Genomic DNA, 23,603 nt, shown 5'->3' on the forward strand with positions numbered 1-23,603 from the left:
AAGCCACTGTCCAGCAGGGCCAGCTGCCTTCCTCTGTGAAGTCTTCCCTTCACTGCTCCTCCCTCCCCCGTTGGAGCTGGCAGCAGTATTGTGTATAGGGATTGAGAGAGCATAGGCCTTGGGTAAACTGTCTGGGTTTGTATCTTGTTTTCTCCTTGGTAGCTCTACCAGGTCCTTATGCAAATTAATACTTAATTTTCGTAACTCTTGCTTTCTTCCCATGTGAAGTGGGCCTAATGACCACCTCTGGGTTGTTATGGAAATTAACTGAGACAATACCTGCAAAGTGCTTAGCACACTCCCAGCGCTTGTAGTGCTCAGTACCCATTAGCTGTTGTTATTTTTAGAGAGCGCCCAGCAGTTTGCCATGGTGCTGTGTGACCTCGTCACTCTAGTGCAGCTTTCAATTTAGGTAATCAAGCAACTGGGACGGCAGGCTTGGAAGGGCCCAGCGCAGGGCTGGGCTGACCACGGTAACAGCAGCTACACTTGTAGTGCTGGCCGTGCTGGGTGCTGTTTCATATACAGGTGGAGTATCCTTTATCCGAAATTCGTGGGACCAAAGTGCTTTTGGATTTCAGATTGTTTTGGATTTTGGAACACTTGCATATTCATAATGTGGTATCTTGGGGATGGGACCTAAGCCTAAATGTGAAATTCATGTTTCACATGCACCTTATGCACATAGCCTGAAGGTTAATTTTATTTTTCTCTTGAGGACACTGAATAAACTATGTTGTGTGCCTGTGTTTTGACTTCTCATCACATGAGGTCAGATGTGGAATTTTCCACTTGGGGCATCACGTTGGTGCTCTAACAGTTTTGGATTTCAGAACATTTTGGGTTTCAGGTTTGTGGATTAGGGATACTCCACCTGCATTACCTCAGTTGGTCCTCAAATAGCTCTATGAGGTAGGTACTCCTGTCATCCCATTTGACAGATCAGTGCATGGAAGCCCAGAGAGACTGAGTAACTTACCTGAGGGCACACAGCTGGTAAGGAGCAGAGCTGGGAGTTGACCCCAGGCAGGTGGGCCTGGTGCCTGTGTTGTAACCATCAGTGTTTCACTTGGCCCCAGCCTCAGAGAGGGAAGGTACTTTTCCAAAGGCTCACAGTGATGCGTGGTCTCTACGCCTCCTGGCCCCTGGCTTGCCTTCTTTCTGCCAAGCCCTGTCCAGTGCCGTGCTGGGCTCAGGGCACACGCCAGTAACCTGACAGACGTCAGCCTGCCGTTGGCTGTTGTTCCCTCACGCGTGAGCTGGAGGGGGGTAGCAGGGTGGGAGAGGTGTGCTGGAGGTGACTGTCCTCCTGGGGCCCAGGCAGCACCTCCTGCTCTGCCTTCAGGGACCCTGGAGCCAGGGAATGGCAGCTTTCCTCCCCTGGTGATCTGGGCGTGGTGGGGGGCGCTAGCCTTTCCATGACTCCCGCTGACTCGGGCCGGCTCTCAGCCTTTCCTCCCACCGTCCCCTCTGGAGGACAGGGCGGACTCTGCGCGCTGGGTCAAGGCTGGCTCAAGGGTTTCACAGGGAGGAAGCGTGAGTCACCAGGGCCTTTGCGAGCTCTAGGTGAATGGAAGGGGTGTGTCAGGGGACTTGCTCCCATCTCTTGGGCCTCCTGGGCTGCAGGAGGGGGCCTGGGAGGGCTGGGGTGTTCCATTATTGCTCCGCTGATGTTACGGGAAGTTCTTTTGAAGTGGTCTCCGTGACCCAGTGGCACTGAGTCAGAGTAAACAGAATTAGCAGGGGCTGGGCTCTAGGGAAGGACACAGACAATGCCCGTTGCCCGGGCCAGTCCCAGAAGGCCGCCAAGCTGGCCCTGTCCCAGCGCCTGCCTTCCTTCCGCCTCTCCTGGCGCTTCTGCTGCAGCTTGCATTTGCATCCCACCTGCTGACGCCAGGTCCCCCAGGGTCTGGACCGCATGCCCTGGGGGCTTGTCAGAAATGCAGAGCCTCAGGCCCCTCCCACGTCTGCTGAACAGGTGCCTGCACTTGGACCAGGCCCCCTGTAAGTACTTGGACAGAAAACCCCCCTCGTGCCAGCCTCTGGCCCACACACCCATGCAACCCTGGCCTCAAGCTCCCCTTTTCTGGAAGTGTTTCCACATCATCCATTGCCGGGTCCTCTCAGCACCTCTGCACTGGCCTGCACTTGGGTAGCTCACATGAGTGAGTGAGCGAGTGTGAGAGTGTGCGTGTGTGTGCAGGGGAGCCGGGCTGATGCAACAGTCCTTGTCAGCTTGGGCCCCTCTGTGAGGGGGACGGGGTGGCCCAGCACAGCCTTTCGAGCTGCTGTAGGTTTGGGGCAGGTGGGGTGGAGGTGCCTTCAGGGGAAGCCGGGGAAATTGTTCCCGTCCTGGACTGGGCCGTGGCAGACAATGAGGGGACCACACGGGGCATGGCAGTGTGCTCCGTTGAGATGGGACTCCTGCTGGCTTCCGAATTTGATTGTGAAACCCCAGAGGTAGATGACATCCGACGCCTCGGCCCCACCGAAGCCACTGACTTTGAAAGGACACCGTGTGACTTTGAGCGAGAGCGACGCCTTTTGCCTTTTCCTGACGGTCCTGACCACACAGGGACCTTTAAGACAACAATAGCCGCAGAGACAAAAGCATGACTGAGACAGTGTCGTCTTTGGGCCTTTTTTCCCCCCTTAATGACGTCCGAGGCTCTGGGAACATTGCAGAAACTGGGTCCAGTCCAATTTTCATCACTTCCCCCCACGAGCTCTTAGGAGCCCTGCCAGCTCGCTGGGGTGGGGGGGTGATGCCCGGAGATGCAGATAAAGATGTCATGCTGCCCCAGGTCAGGCCCAGTCAGGACTTTGGGGACAGGGAAGGGGAGCAGCGTGTGTTGGTTGGCTGGTGGACTCCCCCAGCCAGGGAGGGAGACGGGCGGAGAGAGACAAGGGTGTCTGCCAAGCTTAATTAACAGTGGAAACTCGCCACGGGGGAGGAGAGAGACGATTTGAAGAGCAGGGGCGGTTTACTGGAAGATGGGGCACCATCTTCCAGCAGTGATGCCAGCAGTGAGGAAGGAGCGTGCGTCGTCCTAAGCCAGGTTGGATCCAGCACAGAGATTTCTGGAGGTGCGAGTGGGAGGGTATATTCGTGCCTGCTTCCCAAGTAGGCGTCTTTCAAAAACAATCCGCCGGCATACCAGCCGGCTAGTCTTCCTTGCCCCCATAAAGAGGAAAAAATAATTTTTTAAAAAGGCAATTGAGTTCAGAAAATAAGACATTGTGTTGGGTTCTCGTTCTTTGAAGGTGGTATCCGTGGATTGCCTGAGTTGCGTTTGACTTTATCACACAGATCTCGAAGCAGCACTTATTAGCACGAATGATGTGGGAAGAGAGATGATCTGAAAAATTCATGGTGCTCATTGCTTTGTTGAGACAAAAACGCAGAGATGTTGAATGCACAGCAAAACCAATTGTAGGGATTGAACTTGAAATACAGGAGGCGGAACATGGCTTATTCATTTCTTAGTGGGATCATAGGCTTTCAGGGCTGCAGGGGGTTTTCGGGTTCCATCTCCCTTCCAGCGTGCAGACTTCCCCGGTGACACCCGTGCCAGAGAGTGCCAGGCCCCCCAGCCCCCAGGCTCTGCAGGCCGAGGCAGTGCTGACTGGCTGACATGACCTGTTGAGAGCCGCGGGTTTCTTCTCCAGCATCCAGCCTGGGCTCCCAGTTCCGCTGCTGGAGGCCGTGAGTCCCCAGGCTAACCCCTTCTGACGGTCTGCTGGAGGACAGGACACAGACCCACTGCCTCGTCATCCTCTGCAACCCGTGCTCAGCACCCTCAGCTTCTTCAGAGAGCCTCAGAAAGTGTGATAATGAGGCCACCAGTCATTGCTGGCCACTGTCCTAGTTCTTGCCATTACCAAAGTCCCTTTATGCTTGTTTTTTCTTTTTTCTCTCCCCCTTCATCCCTTTTTCTGGCAGGCACGCCTGCTGGCTCGCCAGCGGGCCTTTGTACCAAGGCTGGCTGTCTCTCTGCCCTCCACATGTGGTCCTCACGCCAGCACAGTCTCCCCTTGCCCCTGGGGTCTATCCTGTCCCCCAGCCGGCCTACGTCCCCTCCTCCCCCGTTTACTGCCATCTCTTCATCTCTCCTCTCTCCCTTCTGAGGGTGGGTGTGGGGCGGCCAGGCAAGAGTTGAGGGGGAAGAGAGCCCCTTACATTTGGCCCCCACGTTTCTGGTTCTGGGGCCTAAGAGCTCATGAGTTCTTGGCTACTTCCTGATACCAGAGCCCAGAGCTTTGTGCAAAACCTTTATTGCAGAAATCCTGTCTCTAGCTCACCCACTCGGCCTGGTACATACACTTCATTGTATAGTTCTTTTGGGTCCAAGAACGAAACACTGTATTCCTCCCATTCTCTTGTTTTATTTGACCTGCCGTCTCTATGCTGTGCTTTTTTCGACTCCCAAATTAGCCTCTGAGTCAGATTGTCTTCCCTTTTAATTTTGTGTCACCTGTCGCCTTGATAAGCAAAGCACACCTTCTGTCTGTTCATCAGTGGAAATGCAATTGCTGAAATGGTGCAGGGGAAAGGACCTTGCAAACCAGCTGGTTGAACAGCTGCACTTTACAAACCAGGAAACAGAGTTCCAGAAAACTGAAGAGACTTGCTCAGCACAACCCAGTGACACATACCTGGAGAGAGCTAGGTTCAGAAATTAGGGTTCCAGATCCAGGGGTTTTCCTGATACCAGGCAGGTAACATCTGGCTTTGCAAATATTTCAATTCAAACTATGATGGTGGTATGTCACAACCAGGAATTAACACTAAGTGTGGACCCAAAAAAAAAAAAAAAGCACGTGCTACTCATCAGCTTTGCTGACAGTATAATTGCTCATAATTTTATGAGCAACTTTTAATAAGAGGGCAGACCCTGACTAAATTATTAAGGATGGAGGTTAACTATAGTTAGAACACAGGAGCAGAACAGTCAGGAAAAGAACAAGTAGTTCAGGTGGCGTTTAATTTATGCTGTTACCCTCTGCATGGAGGCCAGAAGCCCGTTGATAAGAATCTGTAGGAAATCCCCACACCCCGTCTTAACCTGGGGCATGTGGCTGCCTTGCTACCTACGCCTTCCCCCAGGTGTCCCTCTGCCTGCGGGTCAGTCTCCAGCGCAGGAGGGGTGGGTGAAGCGGGGCAGAGGCTGGGCAGAAACGCAGGGGCCAGGTCCTGCCGAGCACAGCTCCTCTGCTGGCCCCTGGGTAGGGCTTTCTGACCATCAGCCGGGTTGACAGTGGCTTTGGTGTGCAGACAAGTGTACCCTCGGGGTTAGTAACGTGGTCTCCCCTTCTGTCCCCAGGCTCCACCTACAGCGTCCTGTCCACCATGCCCTCGGACTCGGAGAGCAGCAGCTCCCTCAGCAGCGTGGGTGAGTTCCGCCTTCCGGGCCGGGGCTGGGTGTGAGCCGGGCAGCCCGGGGCTCGTGGGAGGGGGAGTTGGTCCTCCCTGGTCACATTGCTCCTGGGGCGTCTTCTGTTGATTCCATTCACATTTTCTGTCATCAGCACAGAGGTCTGGCTCTGGAGTGCTGGGAAGGCACGTGTGTTGCCATTTCTTTACTTTGTCAGGGCATAGGGGTTTTCAGGGACCCTGTGGTCACCACCACCCCACACACCCAGAGGCCTTGCAGTGCTTCAGTGACTGCTACCCAGGAGACCGACCTCTTTTGGAACTGGGCAGTGTGTTGCCTTGGGGACAGGAATTGCCAGTCCACGTTCAATTGAATTGGATATGTTTCTCTGAACATGGGTTCCAGGAGGCCCAGAAGGGAGGCCAGCCCTGCTCTTATAGTTCACTGAGGGTGAGCGGGAAGGTCATGATAGTCTCTCAGTCTTGCCACACCTCTGTGACCCTTCCCGTGTTATGACCCCTGTGTCAAACACTTCTAGAGGGTTTCTGATGTCCTCACCTGGCCGTGATGGATGGACACCTTCAGTGGTGAGTCCTGGAGTCTTTGAGCTGGAAAGGCTTACAGAGGTCATCTCCAGTTAGTTTGTTTTTCTCCTATAGAGATGGGGAAATTGTGATTTTTCTTTTTTTCTTTTTTTTTAAGATAGACGCTTGTTTTGCTGCCCAGGCTAGAGTGTAGTCATGCAATCATAGCTCATTGCAGCCTCCACCTTCTGGGCTCAGGCGATCCTCCTGCCTCAGCCTCCCAAGTAGCTAGGACCTCATGTGGTTGCTGCCATGCCCAGCTAATTTTTAAAAAAATCTCTTGAAGAGATGGGGTCTTGTTATGTTGCACAGGCTGGTCTAGAACAGCTGGCCTCCCAAAGTGCTAGGATTACAGGCGTGAGCCACCACACCCAGCCGAGAGGTGGGGAAATTGACATTGTGGGAAGGGAAGTCTCATGCCTGAGATCCTAGAGCTAGCCAGGGACAGACCTTTCATAGGTCTGTTCACTTCCTGAACACCTGTCAGAGGTAGGCTTGGGATGTAGAGGTTAATAAGGCAGATGTGGGCCTGCATGTGTGGATCTAGGGGTCTGTGGGGAGACAGTTAAATTAGTAATTACAACAAGGCCAATGAGAGGAAAACAGGTGCCGGTGGAGGAGTTCTATATTAGTTTTGTAGGGCTGCTGTGACAACATACCGCAGACTAGGTGGCTTACACAACAGAAATTTATTGTCTCACTGTTCTGCAAGACAGAAGTCCAAGATCAGAGTGTCAGCAAGGCCATGTTCCCTGAAGGCACTCGGAGGATCTGTTCCAGGCCTCTTCCCTAGCTTCGTGCTTTGCTGGCAATCTTGGGCGCTCCTTGGCTTATAGACGCATCACACTGATCTCTGCCTTCATGTTCACATGCTGTTCTCCTGTGTGTGTCTGTCTCCGAATTTCCCCTTTTAAAAAGGACACTGGTCGTATTGGCTTACGGGCCCACCTTGTTCCAGCAGGACCTCATCTTAACTTGGCCATCTTAAAGACCTTCTTTCCAAATAAGGTTACGTTCATGTTTACTGGATTGGGACATCAACATCTTTTGGAGGGCCACGGTTCAGCCCATAACAACACGATTCGTCCTGTCTGGGGTTCAGGGAAGACTCTTCTGGGACCACGACTCAGAGCTTAGAACAGTCTCGTATTGCTTTGCTTTGCCTGTTTTCCCTGCCGTGAGGCACATTTATTGAGTGGTGGGTTGTTGGGATTTTGAACACGGGGTTATCCCTTTAAGAAGCATATGACGTGGGGCAGCTGGGATCAGGAGAGGGAAAGGTGTAAGGCTTTTGTAACCTCGTGAACTGGGTGAGCCCTGGGCGTACCCCTCACCTGTGTCGCTCCCTCCCCCTTCTCATGATCTGACAGGTACTGACAGACACACTCATGTTGACGTTTTAAGACTTAAAGTATTACCCTTCCTGGGATCTTGTGCGTTCTAAAAGGGGATTCTAGAGAGAGGTGTTGCTTAACCAGCAGCAAGAATTGCCAGTGGTGGAACTTCCAGCATGAGCAGGAAGCTGTTTTGTGCAGCTGGACCTCTGCATATTCTGGAAGAAGCATGGTGGCCGTGACCCACCAATTGGTTCTGCCTGGTTCAGCCCTTGGAATGGAGGTGTCAACAGTGTTTCCAGATTGTTCTTGGGAGCCACAGGCAGGCAGAGAGCAACGCGCTGATGCGTTTTCTGTGGCAGACTGGGGCTGTCCTGTCTGTGCCCAGATCTTTAATGCTGAAAGGACTGGTTGCATCCCTTCTGGTCAAGTCCTCTGAGGTTCACGAGGAACCGCGTTGTGCTTCTCTTGCCCCTCTGCTGAGGGTTGATGTTGCCCTTTGTGTGCAAGCACCAGGGAGCACCTGCTCACACTGCCCTGCCCAGCGAGGGAACACACTACTTGCATAATAGGCAGTGTTGACGTCAGCTGGGGACGGCAGGACGCGGCTCTGCCCCCCTCTGTGTGGTGTCTTCCCCCAGGCGCATGGCGGGGCGCCTGTAGCAGCAGTTCCGGCCACACATCAAGACCTCAGGGCGTCCAGGGCTGCTGTATCCAGGATGAGAGCCACTAGCCACAGGGGGCTATGTAAATTTACATGAATTAAAATGGAATTTAAATGTCTAGTTTCTCAGTCACATTAACCGCATTCCAAGTGCTCTGCAGCTACCTGTGGCTAGTGGCGGCAGAGGGTGGCTTCTCTAGTGTCTCTTTAGGAGCAAAGAAACCTGTTCCAGAGCCCCTCTGCACAGATGCCTCTCACTGACCACAGATGAGTTGCTTATGTGTGCTGAAACCAGCAGCTCACAAAGCCTGGTCCCTGGACTACGTGGGCGCTCATTAGAGAGGCAGGTTCTTGAGGCTCACCCCACACCTGCCGCATCAGAAACGTGAGGGTGGGGTATAGTCCTCCAGGCTTGAGATGGGCTGGCCTGACCTAATCCCTGGCAAGGGAACTGGAATGTCCAGCGGCTCACCTAGTCCCTGGGGGTGGACTGACAGGTGGGGTCGGCTCCGGGACCGCTCTAGCACCTGCTGGACAGTGCCTGCGGGCTCACCCCACCTGACGGGAGGCAGGCCCCTTTGCGCACACACACCACCCTGGCAGGAGGGGCGCCAGGAAAGTCAGATCGGGACTGCTCACTTTTGCATGTTGGGTCTTTCTCCATAAACCTGAGGAAAGGCAAGAGCAAGCATCTTGTGATAAAAACATTACCTGCACTTTCCCACCTAAAGAGAACCAGCTGGGAAAAGAATGGCAAGTTACATTCTGCATGGGAGAAAATCGGTAGGTGAAGCCTTAGGCAGGTAGACACCATTTTCTTGGTGACAGGTAGTGTCTGGGAGGCCCCTCCAGCGATCAGTAGGTCCTCAGGTGGTCTGTCCCACTTCCGACCTCCAGCTTGGCCCTACTACCAAGTCGTCACATGCCTTTTCGGCAGTTTTCATCAGCTAAGCACGAGTGGCTCTTCTGAGGCTTCCTGGACCCTGTGCCCATTACTGTGCCCTGCCCTGACCCGGCCTGTGGGTCTGCTGGGGCACGCATGCTCCTTTCAGGCAGTGTATGTTTGTTCCTCTGTGTTCGTCCTGACCTGATTTCCCCTAATTGGCCTTTTGTTTCTCATCTTGGATAACTGGGGAGGTTTTAAGGAGGAGAAGACGCATTCTTGGGCAGCATTTATACAGCGAGCCTTAAATTCCATGCAAATTGAAGCAGGAGATTTCTTATTAAATGGAGAAGTCTCTCGGCTTGTTGGCAGGAGAAAGAGCTGGAGGGCTTCCCTTCGATCCCAGGGAAGATTCCTTGAAAGTGCTGCCTCTGGTTGATAAGGGGAGGTGCAGTGAGTCACCATGGAGGCCAGCGCTCCCACTGACTCCCCAAGACCTCAGACCCTTCCTTCCCTGGCCCAAGATTTTGGGTCAGGGGCACCCCTTTGGAACGCTTTTGTTTTTATCTCAATTTATCGGACATGTGAGAACACCACCTCCTCTTGGAGCACGTGTTCAGTGCGTGTAGGGATCACGGCAAGGCCTCCTGTGGGACAGGTAAGCAGCTGGCGGTTCTGCCCTGTGTAGAACAGAAGGAAATAGCTCAGGGGAAGGAGCAGGTAGTTCTGATGCGGGGAAGCACCTGCTTCCTGGAGGACATGGTGCTCTTGAGTTGGGCCTTGCAGGGATGGTGCTCTGGACTCTGGGGCAGCCGTGAAGCAGCTGGCCATTGATGTTCATCTTGGGTTTCAGAAAAGCAGACCCTGAGTCAAGGGTTCCATAGCAAGCAGTTTATCTGGCTGGAGATCTGGGACCTGGGCCTGCTGTGTTGGAATCTAACCTTTCAAAGACAGCAAGGAGCCAAGCTGGAGTCATTTTCTCACTGACCAAAGGGGCAGTCCCCCCGTAGGCCTTCGTAGTTAGGGGCAGTTAGGGGTCCCTACTGCATTTCATCAGTGGGGGATTCCTTTACATGCAGTGGCTGCTAGGTAGTCAGTAAAACAAAAAGCTCACTCTGGCCAGCAAACGCAACTCTGCTTTAGCAGAGTCCTCAAGCTTTGTCAGGCATGGGCATCACCTGGAGGGCTGATTAAGACACTGTGTGATGCTGGGGTTTACGCCCAGGGCTCCTGATCCAGTAGGTCTGGGTGGGAGCTGAAAAAGTGCATTTCTAACAAGACCTCTAGTGAAGCTTAGGTGCTTTAAGAGGCACTGGTACAGGGCAGGGGCAGGGCACCTGGGCTGCAGGTGAGTGTGGTTCAGTGCTCTGATAACTGTGGGCTGCCACTGCTTGCTTCTTCCCCGACAGCCAGGGTTTGGAGGTGGCCAGGAAGTTTACCTGGGCATCTCTAGCCCACCTGCCCACTTTTGCCCAGTGAGAGCTGCCTGCTTGGCTTCTTGCACCACAGGCCTACAGGACTCTGAAGCAAAGTTGGGACCCGTCCAGCTATAAGTAAGACTGAAGGGCATAATGACGAGGGAGCCAAGGACAGAGGGCTTTTGCCTAAGAAGTCCGCCCAGCTGCCAGGCTGTTGCTGAGCCTTAACGTGGCATATGGCGGTGGCCACAGCAGCCAGGGCGACCCGGAGGAGGAGCCCTGGATTCGTGTGTTGGGAAGCTCCCCTCTGCTCTCCCTGTCACAGCAAGACCCGTGGCGACTGCTCCTTGTCCACGATCCAAGGACTGTTCCTGGTCTCCTGGCATCTTCCGGCACCTGTTTTGGACCATTTTAGTCCAAACTGAATCCCTTACCTCCTAAATCCCATCCTGGACACCAAAAAGAAAAGGGCAGTCTGCTTTTTTCTCGGGTGGGCTCCAGACTTAAGAGAGGAAAGCCTGAGGTCAGGGGACAGCTGGACATTAAAGAGCATCACAAAAGTACAAAGCGATGCCACTCTTCTTACTGCTTTTGTTTGTTTGTTTGTTTTGCAATGGAAAAGGTAGTTAATTTTTCATTAAAAAAAGTATGTGAATATTTAACAGGGTTTCGGTTATTTTAAAATAAAACTTAGTAAATAGTTTAAAATTCCTTCTTGGCTTTACTTTCTAATCTGGTAGATATTGTTAAATAGATACAACATATATAAACAAAAGCTCTTTGGAGTCCTTGTTCGTTTTTAAGAGTGTACAGAGGTCCTATGATAAAAAGGTTTACGAGCTCTGAGGTTAATAGGTTAGGCTCCGGCATGGGTGGGATGGATGAGAGGGCTGTATCCCAGTGCTGTCTTTTACTAGCTCTGTGACCTGGACACACTATTTAATCTTGATATGGTTTTGTTTCCTGATCTGCAAAATGACGATCGCAATATCTACCCTATGTGGATTGCATGGAGTAATGTACGAAAAGCATTTCAGAAATTGCCAAGCACGAGGTCAGCGCTGCTGGTGGTAGTTGCTCGCAAGGCAGTGGCGAGGCATGGGGATGAAGTGCAGATCCTCTGCATGCAGCCGCCTGGGTGCGTGCTGGGCTTCAGTCTCTCACCTGTAAAATGGGGGTGATACTAGTAGTACCCACCTGTGGGGTTGTTAAAGAGTAAATTAATGCCTGGGACGTCTGTTGGCTGCTGCTGTCTGGGTGGGTCGTGGCTGTAAACTTTGAAGCCCCATTTCTGGGTGCTCATTGAGTCCTTTCAGCCCACCTTTGGGTTGGTCTGTCCTCCACAGACGATCTCCTTGGTTGGAGGGTGAGTAGTAGGCGTGTCTAGAAGGGCGGCAGGCACAACCGAAGGAAGCTGCACTTGTCAGAGAGTCGGGTGAGTTGCTGCCCATCAGATGGCTCAGAGCTGTAACCAGCCTGCCTTCCAAAACTGCTGGGCGCAGGAGTGAGGCTCCAGGGTCTTCTGGGGAAAGATGAGGGAAGGCTTCTGAAGCTGTAGGGTAGACCACATTGGGAAGAGGAGATGCTCCTGGGGAATGCTGATCCCTGGCCCCACCTCCAGGAAATATTCTGACCCAAAGTTCTGGTCTGGAGCATAGGTATCCTGGTTGCCATGATGGTTGTGGCTTTAAAATACAGGCCCGTGTTGCTTAACAGTGGGGATAAGTTCTGAGAAATGAATGCATCGTTAGTGACTTCCTCAATGTGTGAACATCCTAGATTGTATTTACACCAACCTGGATGGTAGAGCCTTATTATGAACCTAGGCTGTATGCTATAGCACAGGGGTGGGGAACCTTTTCATGTTGAAAGACCATGTTAATTTAGCTGTTATCAAATAAGGCCACATTCAAGAAACTTCAATTAGATATACTTAAAAATATCCATTATTCTGTAAAAATCCAACTACTATGTACTTAATAATTTCAAAAAAAAAAATGAAAGCTATTTAATCTTAAAGTTAACTAACCTTTTAATGACTTTGCTGTGTCTGCTTTTTGTTGGAAAGCATTTGAATGTTTGGTTGTAGCATGGAGGTCTGCAGTTTCAGTTACCTCTAGATGGGTAGCAGTCATTTGTAACCTTAAAGGTGCCTTGATTGAGGTTAGGTAGGAGAATGTAGATTCACAGCAATAAGTAGTTGAAAAACAAGAAAGCATTTTCCAGTCATGTAGCAAAAGGTGTGGGTATTCCACTGCATTTTTCCATATTTCTGTGGGATCTTTCTTAGCATCAAACTAAACTTTAAAATGTCATTTACTGAGCGCTCAATCGATTCCATCTGTAGTTCTTCAGGTGCCTTGGTGATACCAAGTAGGTGAGGCTGAAACACTAATTTGAGTGTGATGTCATGATTCTCAAAGTCAGTGAATGTTCATTGTACTCTCCAATTAATAGGTCTGTAACAGCTTTGTATTCTTCAAATGATTTGCATGTATCATCCTGCTCATCAGTGACCTTTGCTAACTGGGGAAAATGTTCATCCAGAGTTTCCTTTTGAAGAAGAAGTGTTTTGAAAAAAGATAGATTTTTTTCGAAATGCTTGGCTTATTTTGCCACATATCGTATGTAGACTTAGATTTACCTTGCAAAGAAATATTCAAGTCATTTTGATCTGGCACGATGTCACCCAGAAGTGCTACATTCCTGTAGAAGTCTTCTTGCAATAATTCACATTGCTGATTCTGTTCTTCATAAAATTTAACTATCTGTTCTCACAGAAATAAAATTTTGCCTAACACCTGTCCCTCTGATAGCCAGCACACTTTAGAATGATATGGCAAATCCACACTAAATAGTTGAACTCGTTGTTCAATTTTAGCACGCTACAAAACTGAGGATGCCCTGTTGCATTTGCACGAATATATGAATATTTAACAATACTTGTAGGTTGTTGCAAAGTATCACTTAAAATAGTAGCTTTAGCACAGAGATTTTGCTGATGCAAGATACAGTGAAAAGAAATGAGAGCATCTGGATCTGTTAATAATTTTTTAATGTGTGCAATAAACCCGTCAGGTTTTCCTGTCACATAAGGTAAGTGTATACACATTAAATTTACCAAATCCAGTCCAACTTCAGGACATTTATATTGAAAGTTGTTGAAGATACCTATTCCCTGTGTTCTGTTTGCGGGAGTGCCCAAACCAAGTAACTCAAGTATTCTATTACGACCTGAATGAAGTATAAAACCTGTGCTGAGTCAGTAGTATCAGTTTATTCATCTGAAGTGATTGAATAATATATATTTTCCTTTCGAATTATTGCATGAAGTTGTTCTGTTAAGTTGAAGGCTAACTCATGCTGCCGATCAACTGCCCCTTGAAAGAGGCAGTTGTCTGTACTTTGAAACACTTTAAGGGTCTAAATATCCTATAACTTTGACAGTGCATTTTTTCACAATTTCTACATCACTGAATGGCTTCCCTTTTTTTTCCTGAGTATATAAGCTGCTTTATGAGTTGCTTCAGGGGCAGTATTTTCAGGTCTTATTGCTGCTTGAAAGAATTGAATTTGCTTTTGCTTTTCATCTTTTCATTTCTGCAGTGCAACCTTTTGCACTTCTCCCTCTTAATTTAAAATATTTGTGGTGCTCATGAGTGTTGTATTACTGATGAGCATTGAATTTCTTTAATGTTGATATTGCAGTATCACAGAGCAAGCAAATCATCTTATCTTTAGCAGAAACAAGATAATACTGCAATTCTCAATCCTCCTTAAAAAGTCTGTTTTCTTCCTTCAGCGTTCTCTTGGTCTTCTTTGACATCATGGGCTGTTAAGCAGACGGAATTAAAAAATACTGTCGAGCTGTGCAACTGAGTGCAAAATCTGCTTCAGACAGAAACACGGTGCACTGTTGTCAAAGGCTGATAACAGACCAGAGTGCTACCCCCATAAACTCTCACCAACCAGCCTCCTGCAGGAGTGGCGCCAGTCAGGCGGGGGGAGTAAGAACTAAATCACGAGCGTAGCAACTGTCAGTTTAGCCCTTAATGGCTTGTAATTGTGGTAGTCAATCTGGAAGGGTTATTTTGTTGAAACTTATTCTTTGGTATTTTAAATACATTGATTTTAAAAATAAAAATACAAAAGACGGACAAAAATATATTAATAAATATAAAAGGATTTGTTCTGTAAAATTTGGATTCAGTCAAAAGACCACACTTAAGGACCTAGAAGGCCACATGTGGCCTTAAGGCTGTAGGCTCCCCACCCCGGTATAGCCTCTTGCTCCTTAGCCTACAAACCTGTCCAGCATGTTACTAATATGAATACACAGTAATGCAGTTGTAACAGAATGGTAAATATTTATGTATTTAAACATCCTGTAAGCATAGAACAGATACAGTAAAAATACGGTATAGAAGATAGAAAAGAGTACACCCGTATTAGGGTACTTACCATGACTGGAGCTTGCAGGACTGGATGTTGCTTTGGGTGGGTCAGTGAGTGAGTGGTGGGTGAATGTGAAGGTCTGGGTCTGGGACATTGTTGAACACTGCTGTAGACTTTATAAATATTGTACACGTAGGCCACACTAAGTTTATAAGAAATATTTTTCTTTCTTCAATAATAAATTAACCTTAACTTACTGTAACTTTTTAACTTTATAAACTCATAAATTTTTAAAACCTTTTTGGCTCTCGCAATACTTAGCTTAAAACACATTGTACAGCTATACGAAAATATTTTATTTCTTTATATCCTTATTCTTTAAGACTTTTCGTATTCAAAAAAATTTTTTTTTGTACTTTTAAAACTTTTTTTGTTGAAAACTCAGGCACACACACCTTAGTCTAGGCTTTTGTGGGGTCAGGACCATCCAGACTTTACTAGGTGACAGGAACTTTTTAGCTCCATTATGATCTTATAGGACTGCTGTCATATATTCAGTCAGTCGTTGACCAGAACGTCGCCCGCCGTGGGGCGTACGAGGGTAGCGCACATTGCAGGGGGTGCTAGATTTAGCTGGTGGGGTACCGCCTTCTAAAGAGGCTGAGGAAGGCTGAGCTGATAGCTCGAGGCCCCCGCCGCCTCCTGTGGTCTGGCTTGTCATGCACAGTGTCACACTCCCTTTCCTCCCTGGCCTCCCCAGAGGCCCAAGCCCACAGCTTTTGTTTTGGGGACACTTGGTTTGCGTGAGCAGTTAGCAGACAAGGATCAGCGAGGAGGGGGTGGGGAGGTCAGGATGGCATAGAGGGCCAGAAGAGCCATCATGCCCTTTGCACATCTTGGTCTCCTGGGAAGACACCTGTGTTGTCCCCGGGGTGAGTCAGCTGCCCGGATCACGTCTGCAAAGTGCATGGCCACTGAGAGCTCTTCTCACCCCACCGGGGATTTCTCAGGCTTAGGTGAGGTAGCAGGTGGCCGTACTGATAGGGTTAAGTGTAAAAACTCCATGGGTTAGTCTCTCTTTTTGGGAAATTTGGGTGAGGTACTTTCTCCCCAGATGGCTGGATTGCTTTCTTCCCAGAAATGGATTTGGATCTTGTCGGGATGGTGGTGGTGGTGGTGGTGGTGGTGGTGGTGGTGGCTGCTATTGTTTGCTAACAGCATAAGACATGGGGCTCCCTTTAGGGCACTTTTGTCCTAGGACAGGTGATGAGGGCCTGTTGAGGGCTAGGCAGCCCAGAGGGCTCAAGACTGACTTGCATCACATCACACTTACTCACCTGTGAGCTAGCAACCTCCTCCAGACCTGAGCACCTGGGCTGGTCGGGCAGGTCCATCAGGTGGTTGTACGCCTTGCAGAAGGTGCAGAGTGTCCAGCCCTGGGTGGGGGAGGATGAGGATATGGCCCGTAGGCCAGCTGCCCTGATCCTTAGGAGCTTCACTGGGTTCCAGGTGTGCCTTCCTCCCCAGGCTGTGTCTAACACTCTGCTCAGGGCTCAGTCAGCCTGTCCTGCCCCACGTGCCATGTCCATGGGATGGGTGACAGCTGGCATTTCCAGACCAGGAAAGGATGCAAGGGTGAGGGTCAGAATAGCTGCATCCTGGAGGTGTCAAAGGCAGGGTGGAGAGAGAGTGTGCATCCCCCAGGTCCTTAGTCAGTGCTGGGTCCGTGGGGTCGTTTCGTGCTGGCGCCACATGGCCTGGGCTTGGGTCTCAGTGTCCCCTCTCACTCTCTCTTGCTCAGTGTTCTCGTCTGTGAAAGAGGGATGCTAACAGGGCCCACCTCGTGTGGTTGTCACCAGTAGCTAACATGAGGCAGAGTTCAGAACAGCGCCTGGCACTCTCGAGTGCCGTCTGAGTGCAAGTTCACTGTGTCATTCCCCTTCCGCAGGCACCCCCGGGAAGGCGCCGTCCCCGCCACCCCTCCTCACGGACCAGCAGGTGAACGAGAAGGTGGAGAGCCTCTCCCTCCAGCTGCGGCTGATGACGCGAGAGAGGAACGAGCTGCGCAAGCGCCTGGCTTTCGCAACACATGGGACGGCCTTTGACAAAAGGTAGTCATCGCACCCAGCACCCAGCTCCCCTGCCTGGGCCCCGTGGGCCGGGGTCACCCTCCTGATGCCAGCGCTCCCTCCCCCCCCGCCACTTACCTTTAGCTCCCAGGGGTCCCGGCTACACCTCCGGAGTGCCCCCTTGCCCTCATGTGACATCCAGAGGTGCGCCCCAGAGGCAGTACCTGCAGGCTAGGGGAGTGGGCACAGGTTTGTCTCGCCTCCTCCAAACCAAAATTGGGGGCTGGGGGTGTGTCCCCATCGTACATATGGGGAGGCCTTCGACAGTGGTGTGCCTGTGTGCCAGGTGGGCGCTGGTGTGTGTTTGTGGCAGAAGAGCCTGGGCCCAGCCCCCCAGCCCTTGCTTCTTGCCTGGCGGGTGCTTGTGGGTGGTCTCGATGGCAGCTGGGGGTGCCTGGTCCTGCTTTGGTGCCTCCTCCCTGGATGGCCAGGTGGCCTCGGGCTTGCCCCTGCCTCTCTCCAGGCCTCCGCCTTGCAGCCCAGGGACAGCGTGCCTCCCTCTTCATCCCCTGTCTGCTGCCGTGTGGAGCCCCTGCCCCACGGGGACAGGCATCCCACCGCGGAGCCCGTGGCGGTTCTGTGTGTCCATCAGTGTCGCCCACAAGACCCCGTCCTGCCTCAGTCGAGTTAAGCTTTATGTGCTTTGTAAATGCATCACAAATGCATTACATTTTCCCCTGCCACGTGTGTGTTTTAGAAAGGGCACGTTCTTCCTGGTGTCTTTGTTGTTTTGAAGAAAATCTTTGCTGCTTTGTTAGGATTTAGCAGTAGATACCAGGGAAGGGCAGCCCGTGGGGCGGGGCAGAGGAAGTCTTTATCTACTTGCGTAGTCCAAGAGGACTTCCTGGAGAAGGAGGAGGGACACAGAGCAGTTTATATTTTAGCTCCCGTGCTGGTGGGTGTCTTGAGGGGTGGGGGATTGGCTTAAACACTTTGATCTCACCTCCTGCCTTTAGGAGCGTTGAGGGTCTGTGACTCAGGGCTGATGTCAGGGCTGCAAAGCCCGGTCCCCGAGGTTGTTTGTCTGAGGTTGTCCCCTCAGTCACACGGCACAAAGGCAGGACGGGTGAAGACGTGGATGTGCTAGCACAGGAGAGTCACCACACTGTGGCCCGCTGCCTGTTTTGTAAATAGAATCTTATCGTAACACAGCTGTGCTGATTGGTCTGCCTACTGTCTCTGGCTGCTTTCATGTACGAGGCCAGAGTCGAGTGGTTGCAGCAGAGACTGTACGGCCTGCAGAGCCTCAAGTGTTCACTATCTGGCCCTTCACAAAGGAAGTTTGCTGACTTCTGCTCTATGGAACGGGTTCTCCAACTTGAGCGTGCACCAGAATCACCCAGAGAGCTTGTCCAGGCACAGGTTGCTAGCTGTCCTTCTCCCTCTTCAGCACATCTGACTCAGGAGATCCGGGGCTAGACCTGAGCATCTGCATTTCTGACCGTGCCGCAGAGCCATGAGGCCCACTTTGAGAACCACTGCTAGTGGCGGGTGTTTTCAGCTTGATTGCACACTGGAATCCTCTGGGGTGTTTTAAAAAAGCCTGATGTCTCGGTCACATCCCCAGAGATGCTGATGTAATTGGTCTGGGCATTGGTATTTTAATGTGTGCCCAAGATTGAGAATCGCTGTTGTAAAGAGAGGAGACATCATCACGGGTGTCTGGTGGCCCAGACCTGTCGCATGGACCTGAAGCTCCTAGGGATCAAGGCGGCACTCTCTGAGCTCCCCATGCCGGGGGGCTCGGGCAGCCAAGGCTCCCTCCGTCCTGGGGGCTCTGGTTCCGTGGGTGTGGGGAGGCCAGGACATCCGAGTGTGACAAGCACGGGAGACCAGTATTTGGGAACCACTGGGTTGGGATGATCCAGGACATGGTGTCATCGTGAATCCTGGGGCCTGTGTTCACGGGCTGTTTGCTGTCTGGGTCAGGCCCTACCACAGGCTCAATCCCGACTACGAGCGGCTGAAGATCCAGTGCGTGCGGGCCATGTCGGACCTGCAGAGCCTGCAGAACCAGCACACCAACGCCCTGAAGAGGTGCGAGGAGGTGGCCAAGGAGACCGACTTCTACCAGTGAGTGCCACCCGCTCGGCCAGACCCCCCACTCCCACGGATGGCCGCCCTTGTCCTCCTTCCCTACGACTTGAGCCGGGTTCTGGTTCTGGTCCTGCCCTGCCTCTTAGCCAGCAGTCTGCCTTCAGCAGGTGGCTTTGTGCCTTTGGGCCTCAGTTTTCCTGAGTGTAAAATGAAGCTATTAACCCTTCATGCCATCTCATGACCAGCCTAGCAGGCAGGAAAGTGATTTAGCACGTGAGGCAGGGGGTCGGGCGATCGCTGGGCCTCTGTCCAGGGGCTTCACTGCAGCTTGTCCCCGAGGGATAGGCCGATGGGGCTGCTTTCCTTGGGTCTCCAGGCGCCCCTCTGGGGGTGTTCACCTGCCCAGCTGCTGACGTTTCTCAGGCCCCAGTACCTGGATGTGCCACGTCTGTGCCAGGGAGGGGCTGATCTCCTTTCCTCGCAGATGCATGTGCCCATTTTGGTGTCACGTTTGTAAAAAGCAGTTTGGGTGTTCCTGGAATTTGGCTGTTAGCAGACTTTGGCTGCCATTGGCTCCCGCCGGTGTATTTATTAGGAGTGCTGGGACCGGGAGGGGCTGGTGATGCTTTGAGGTGGGGGGTGAGGGGCCTGCTGGGCTCACCGCGAGGGGGGGTGTCTCAGCACACTCCACAGCCGGCTGCTGAGCGCCCAGACGCAGCTGAAGGACGACGTGGACATGCTGAGGCGGGAGAACGGACAGCTGCTGCGGGAGCGTAACCTGCTGCAGCAGTCCTGGGAGGACATGAAGCGGCTCCACGAGGAGGACCAGAAGGAGATCGGCGACCTCCGGGCCCAGCAGCAGCAGGTAGGGCCGGGCGGCGGGGGGCAGACCAAGGGGTGCCACCCACCCACCCTTGATCAGTTAGCAAGTATTTCTGGGGTGTCTGTGAATGGAAACTCGGCCCTGGCTCTCCTGGAAGCTGCAGTCCAACGCGGGCACAAAGGTTAATCAAAGCATCACGTGTAGTGGATCACTGTGACCATCGCAGGGGCTACCGAAGAGGGGGCACCCTGCGGTGTGCTGCATGGTGCGTAGCAGAGGGATTTGGCTCAGTCTGAGGCTGGTAGCTTATTTCCTTTGTGTGGATCACATGAGATCACAGATGGAACGAAGCTTGTAAATACTAAAGCCCTGTGCAAATATGAGATGGAGCAATTCTCGGGTTTTTTTGGTGGGAGTGTGGCCTCTTGCTTTTGCAGCTCTCGTATTCCACATTAGTTGGTTTGTTCAGCTCTTGGTTGGTGTTGACGAAGGCAAGAGTAGCAGGCCAGTCAGCGCTCGGGCTTGCTGTGAGTGGGCAAGTCCCTCCCCTCTTGTAGCTTACAGTCTGGAGCTGTGCAGGCTGCCCGGGGATACGGAAAGGGCAGATGACACGCTCCGTGTCATAGATGGTTGGGTATTTGGGGTTGGAAGACGTCCCCAAGGGGAGACAGAGCATCCTCCCAGCACTGCAGCGGAGGGCTAGCTTGGCAGAGAACTGTATCCCCATCAGAAATCATTTATGGTCCCTGAGCGAAAGCAGGACTATTGAGGCTTGCTCAAAACAAGCTATTGTGTAACAGTCTGAACTGGCCTGTTAATTTAGCATAACGTTATTTTATTACTTTCTTTTCATTTATAGTTTTTAAAAATTTTAATCGTGAAACTTACAAACTTACAGTGTGTCATTCAAGAGTAAATTGCCGGCCGGGTGCCGGGTGCAGTGGCTCACGCCTGTAATCCTAGCACTCTGGGAGGCCGAGACGGGCGGATCGCTCGAGGGCAGGAGTTTGAAACCAGCCTGAGCAAGAGCGAGACCCTGTCTCTACTAAAAATAGAAAGAAATTAATTGACCAACTAAAAATATATATACAAAAAATTAGCCAGGCATAGTGGCGCATGCCTGTAGTCCCAACTACTAGGGAGGCTGAGGTAGGAGGATCGCTTGAGCCCAGGAGTTTGAGGTTGCTGTGAGCTAGGCTGATGCCACGGCACTCACTCTAGCCTGGGCAACAAAGCGAGACAATGTCTGAAAAAAAAAAAAAAAGAGTAAATTGCCAACCTGGTGCCCCATATGCTAATGTGTATATTTCTTACAAACAAGGATGTTCTCTTATACAACAGAAATACAAACATCGACATCAGGAAATTAATGATGACACATGGCGGCCATCAATCAGCAGACACCGCCAAGCTTTGCCAGTCTCAAGCAGTTTTTATAGGAAAGGGGCCCAAATAAAGCCGTGCATTTGATTGTCGTGTCTCTTTGGTCTCCTTTGGTCGGGGACAGTTCCTCTGGCTTTCCTTGACCGTCATGACCTGATGCTTTTGAAGATTATAGGCCAGTTATTTTGTAGGATGCCTCTCAACTTGGATTCGTCTGATCCTAGTGGTTGGATTCAGTGTACATACTTTGATAGGCATATCAAAGTACTGATACTGTGTTCTTCTCATTGCGTCCTGCTGATTGGGACTTGGTTTGATGTGACCCATTACTGATGGTGTTACTTAATCACTTGGCTAAGGTGGTGTCTTCAGGCTTCCACTGTAGGGTTGCTCGTTTCCTTTTGCCTGCCCGACTTCGATCGATCGATCTATCTCTCTCTCTCTACTTGGACTCCTGGTTTCCTCTTTTACTCAATGGGCTGTAACCCATTATGGGTGGTGGGAGCCCCTTTAAGCTTGCTTCCCCGTCTTCCCCCCGCCCCATCTTTTTGACATGTCGCTTCATTCTTTGAGCACTTTCTTGCTCTTTGGCACAATAAGCTGTTCCGTGCTCATTTTTTAATTTCCCTGGTAGTAGGCCTTTTCTCCAACGAGTCCTCACTCCTTTTAATGGAGAATAGTATTCGGAAGCAAGGTCAGAGTGCCGGGTCTGCTTTTAGGTCTTGGGTCCTCACTGCTCCCAGACCCTCCCACCACACACTCTTATAGCCACATTTCTATATGAGATACATAGATGGAAAACTATGAGTTCACATGGACACTTTCCATTCTAATCCAAGACCACAAGTTCATTCTGGTTTTCACCCTATTTTTGTAACTCCCTTTAACAATAGCAGCCAGAAGCCCGATTACTGTGATTCTCACTTATTTACTTGATCAGTCCACCCGTGTGTGCCCACCTCCACAGGCCACCCCCCCACCCACCTGTGAGGGCGCCCTCAGCATGCCCCTCTCTCCCAGGCCTCGCCCCTGCAGGACCCTCCCTGCCCAGTGCTGGCCTTGATACCACTCTGGGGCCACTCCCCATGTGCAGTCTCCTGTCTTGCTCTGCCTCTCCTGATGGCTTGATGTTACATAGTTCAGAAAAAGGAAAGGAAGGGCTTGCTTTTACTTTTTTTTTTTTTTTTTTTTTAGGCAGAGTCTTACTCTGTCACTTTGGGCTAGAGTAAGTGGTGTCAGCCTAGCTCACAGCAACCTCAAACTCCTGGGCTCAAGCAATCTTGCTGCCTCAGCCTCCCAAGTAGCTGGGACTACAGCATGTGCCACCATGCCCGCCTAATTTTTTCTGTATATTTTTAGTTGGCCAATTAATTTCTTTCTATTTTTAGTAGAGACAGGATCTCACTCTTGCTCAGGTTGGTCATTCACAGCTGGATTCCTATGATTCCTGTCCGTTTACTAATTTTAAATTGTGAAATTTATATGCACCTTGTAACAAACAATAAAAGAATCAAACAATACAGAAATTAAAAAAATGATTTCTTCAGTCTTGCTGCACATTGATAAAGTACCGTGAGTATACTGCCAGTGAAACGTTTGAGATTTTTATCTGTATGTATAGAACCCTTCACATTCTTGGAAACTTATTTTGCGAAGTGACATCATACATTTCGTTGCTAACATTTTTGTTTGTTTAATATATCAGGTGCATCTTTCTGTTTTAGCTCAGATTCTACCTTGTTGTTTTTAACTGCTGCATGGTACCGAGTTACACAGAAGCACTCGAACCGACGTAGCCAGTCTGCTGTTGGCTGCCTCTTGGGCTGTTTGCAGTATTTTCCTACTGTGAACTACATTCTGTTGAAAAACTTGCTTTCATTGTTTACTTTCTTAATACTTGCTGAGGTCCTGTGTGGAGTCCCCAGGGCAGGCTCAGTGAGGGACCTAGACTTTGGGCCATTAGACGTCTTTTTTGCGAGGCCTCTGATGGGGGAACTGGTTGTGGGAGGTCAGGCCCAGTGGCTGCGGGGCAGAGGTTAGTGTTTACTCTTGACTGAGTCTTGGTGATGGAAGAGGTTTCTGGAAGGAGAGGCAAGTGCTGGCCAGGGCAGCAGGAATCCGTGCGGCACAGCCGGGAGACTCCACCCCTCCACCTGCTGCCTGGTCTCATAGAGGCTGTGGCCCTGCTCCGCACCTGACTTTCCCCATCCTTGTGGCGGTTCAGGAGGTGGGCGGGGTGCTCTTGGAGCCTTGCTTTAAGGACGGAATGAGACAAATACCAAGGTTAGCCCTGCTGGGAATCCCACTGAATTCCCCCAGCGGGGACCCTTGCTCCTGTGTGTTCATGGAGCTCCCTAGAGCAAACAGATTTAAAGCTGCAAGGTTTTGATGTTTTAGAGGCAAAAATATTTTTTACCTCAAAAGAAATCCTTTGGAGGAATCCAGCTGTGAAGCAGGTAAGAATGGGGGTGCTGTGGTTAATCTGCGAGGAGAGGAGCCCCGGCTGGGGTGTGAGTGGTGACCGCCCCCACCTGAGGGCAGGTGCCCCCCCTCCAGCCCCCTTCTCCTGTACCCTGCA

The 23,603-nt window shown here is 51.0% G+C and overlaps 1 protein-coding gene across 1 annotated transcript in view; it reads left to right on the top strand.

Annotated features, from left to right (window-relative positions):
- Window positions 1-23,603, top strand: part of DLG5 (discs large MAGUK scaffold protein 5) — a 116,710-nt gene that overhangs the window by 40,366 nt on the left and 52,741 nt on the right. The window contains exons 2-5 of the mRNA XM_076010103.1: window positions 5,325-5,393; window positions 16,602-16,764; window positions 18,712-18,855; window positions 19,501-19,684. Of these exons, the coding sequence (XP_075866218.1) occupies window positions 5,325-5,393; window positions 16,602-16,764; window positions 18,712-18,855; window positions 19,501-19,684 (560 nt within the window). The remainder of the gene's footprint in view (window positions 1-5,324; window positions 5,394-16,601; window positions 16,765-18,711; window positions 18,856-19,500; window positions 19,685-23,603) is intronic.

Source organism: Microcebus murinus, chromosome 14, assembly GCF_040939455.1.
Source record: "Microcebus murinus isolate Inina chromosome 14, M.murinus_Inina_mat1.0, whole genome shotgun sequence".
NCBI lineage: Eukaryota > Metazoa > Chordata > Mammalia > Primates > Cheirogaleidae > Microcebus > Microcebus murinus.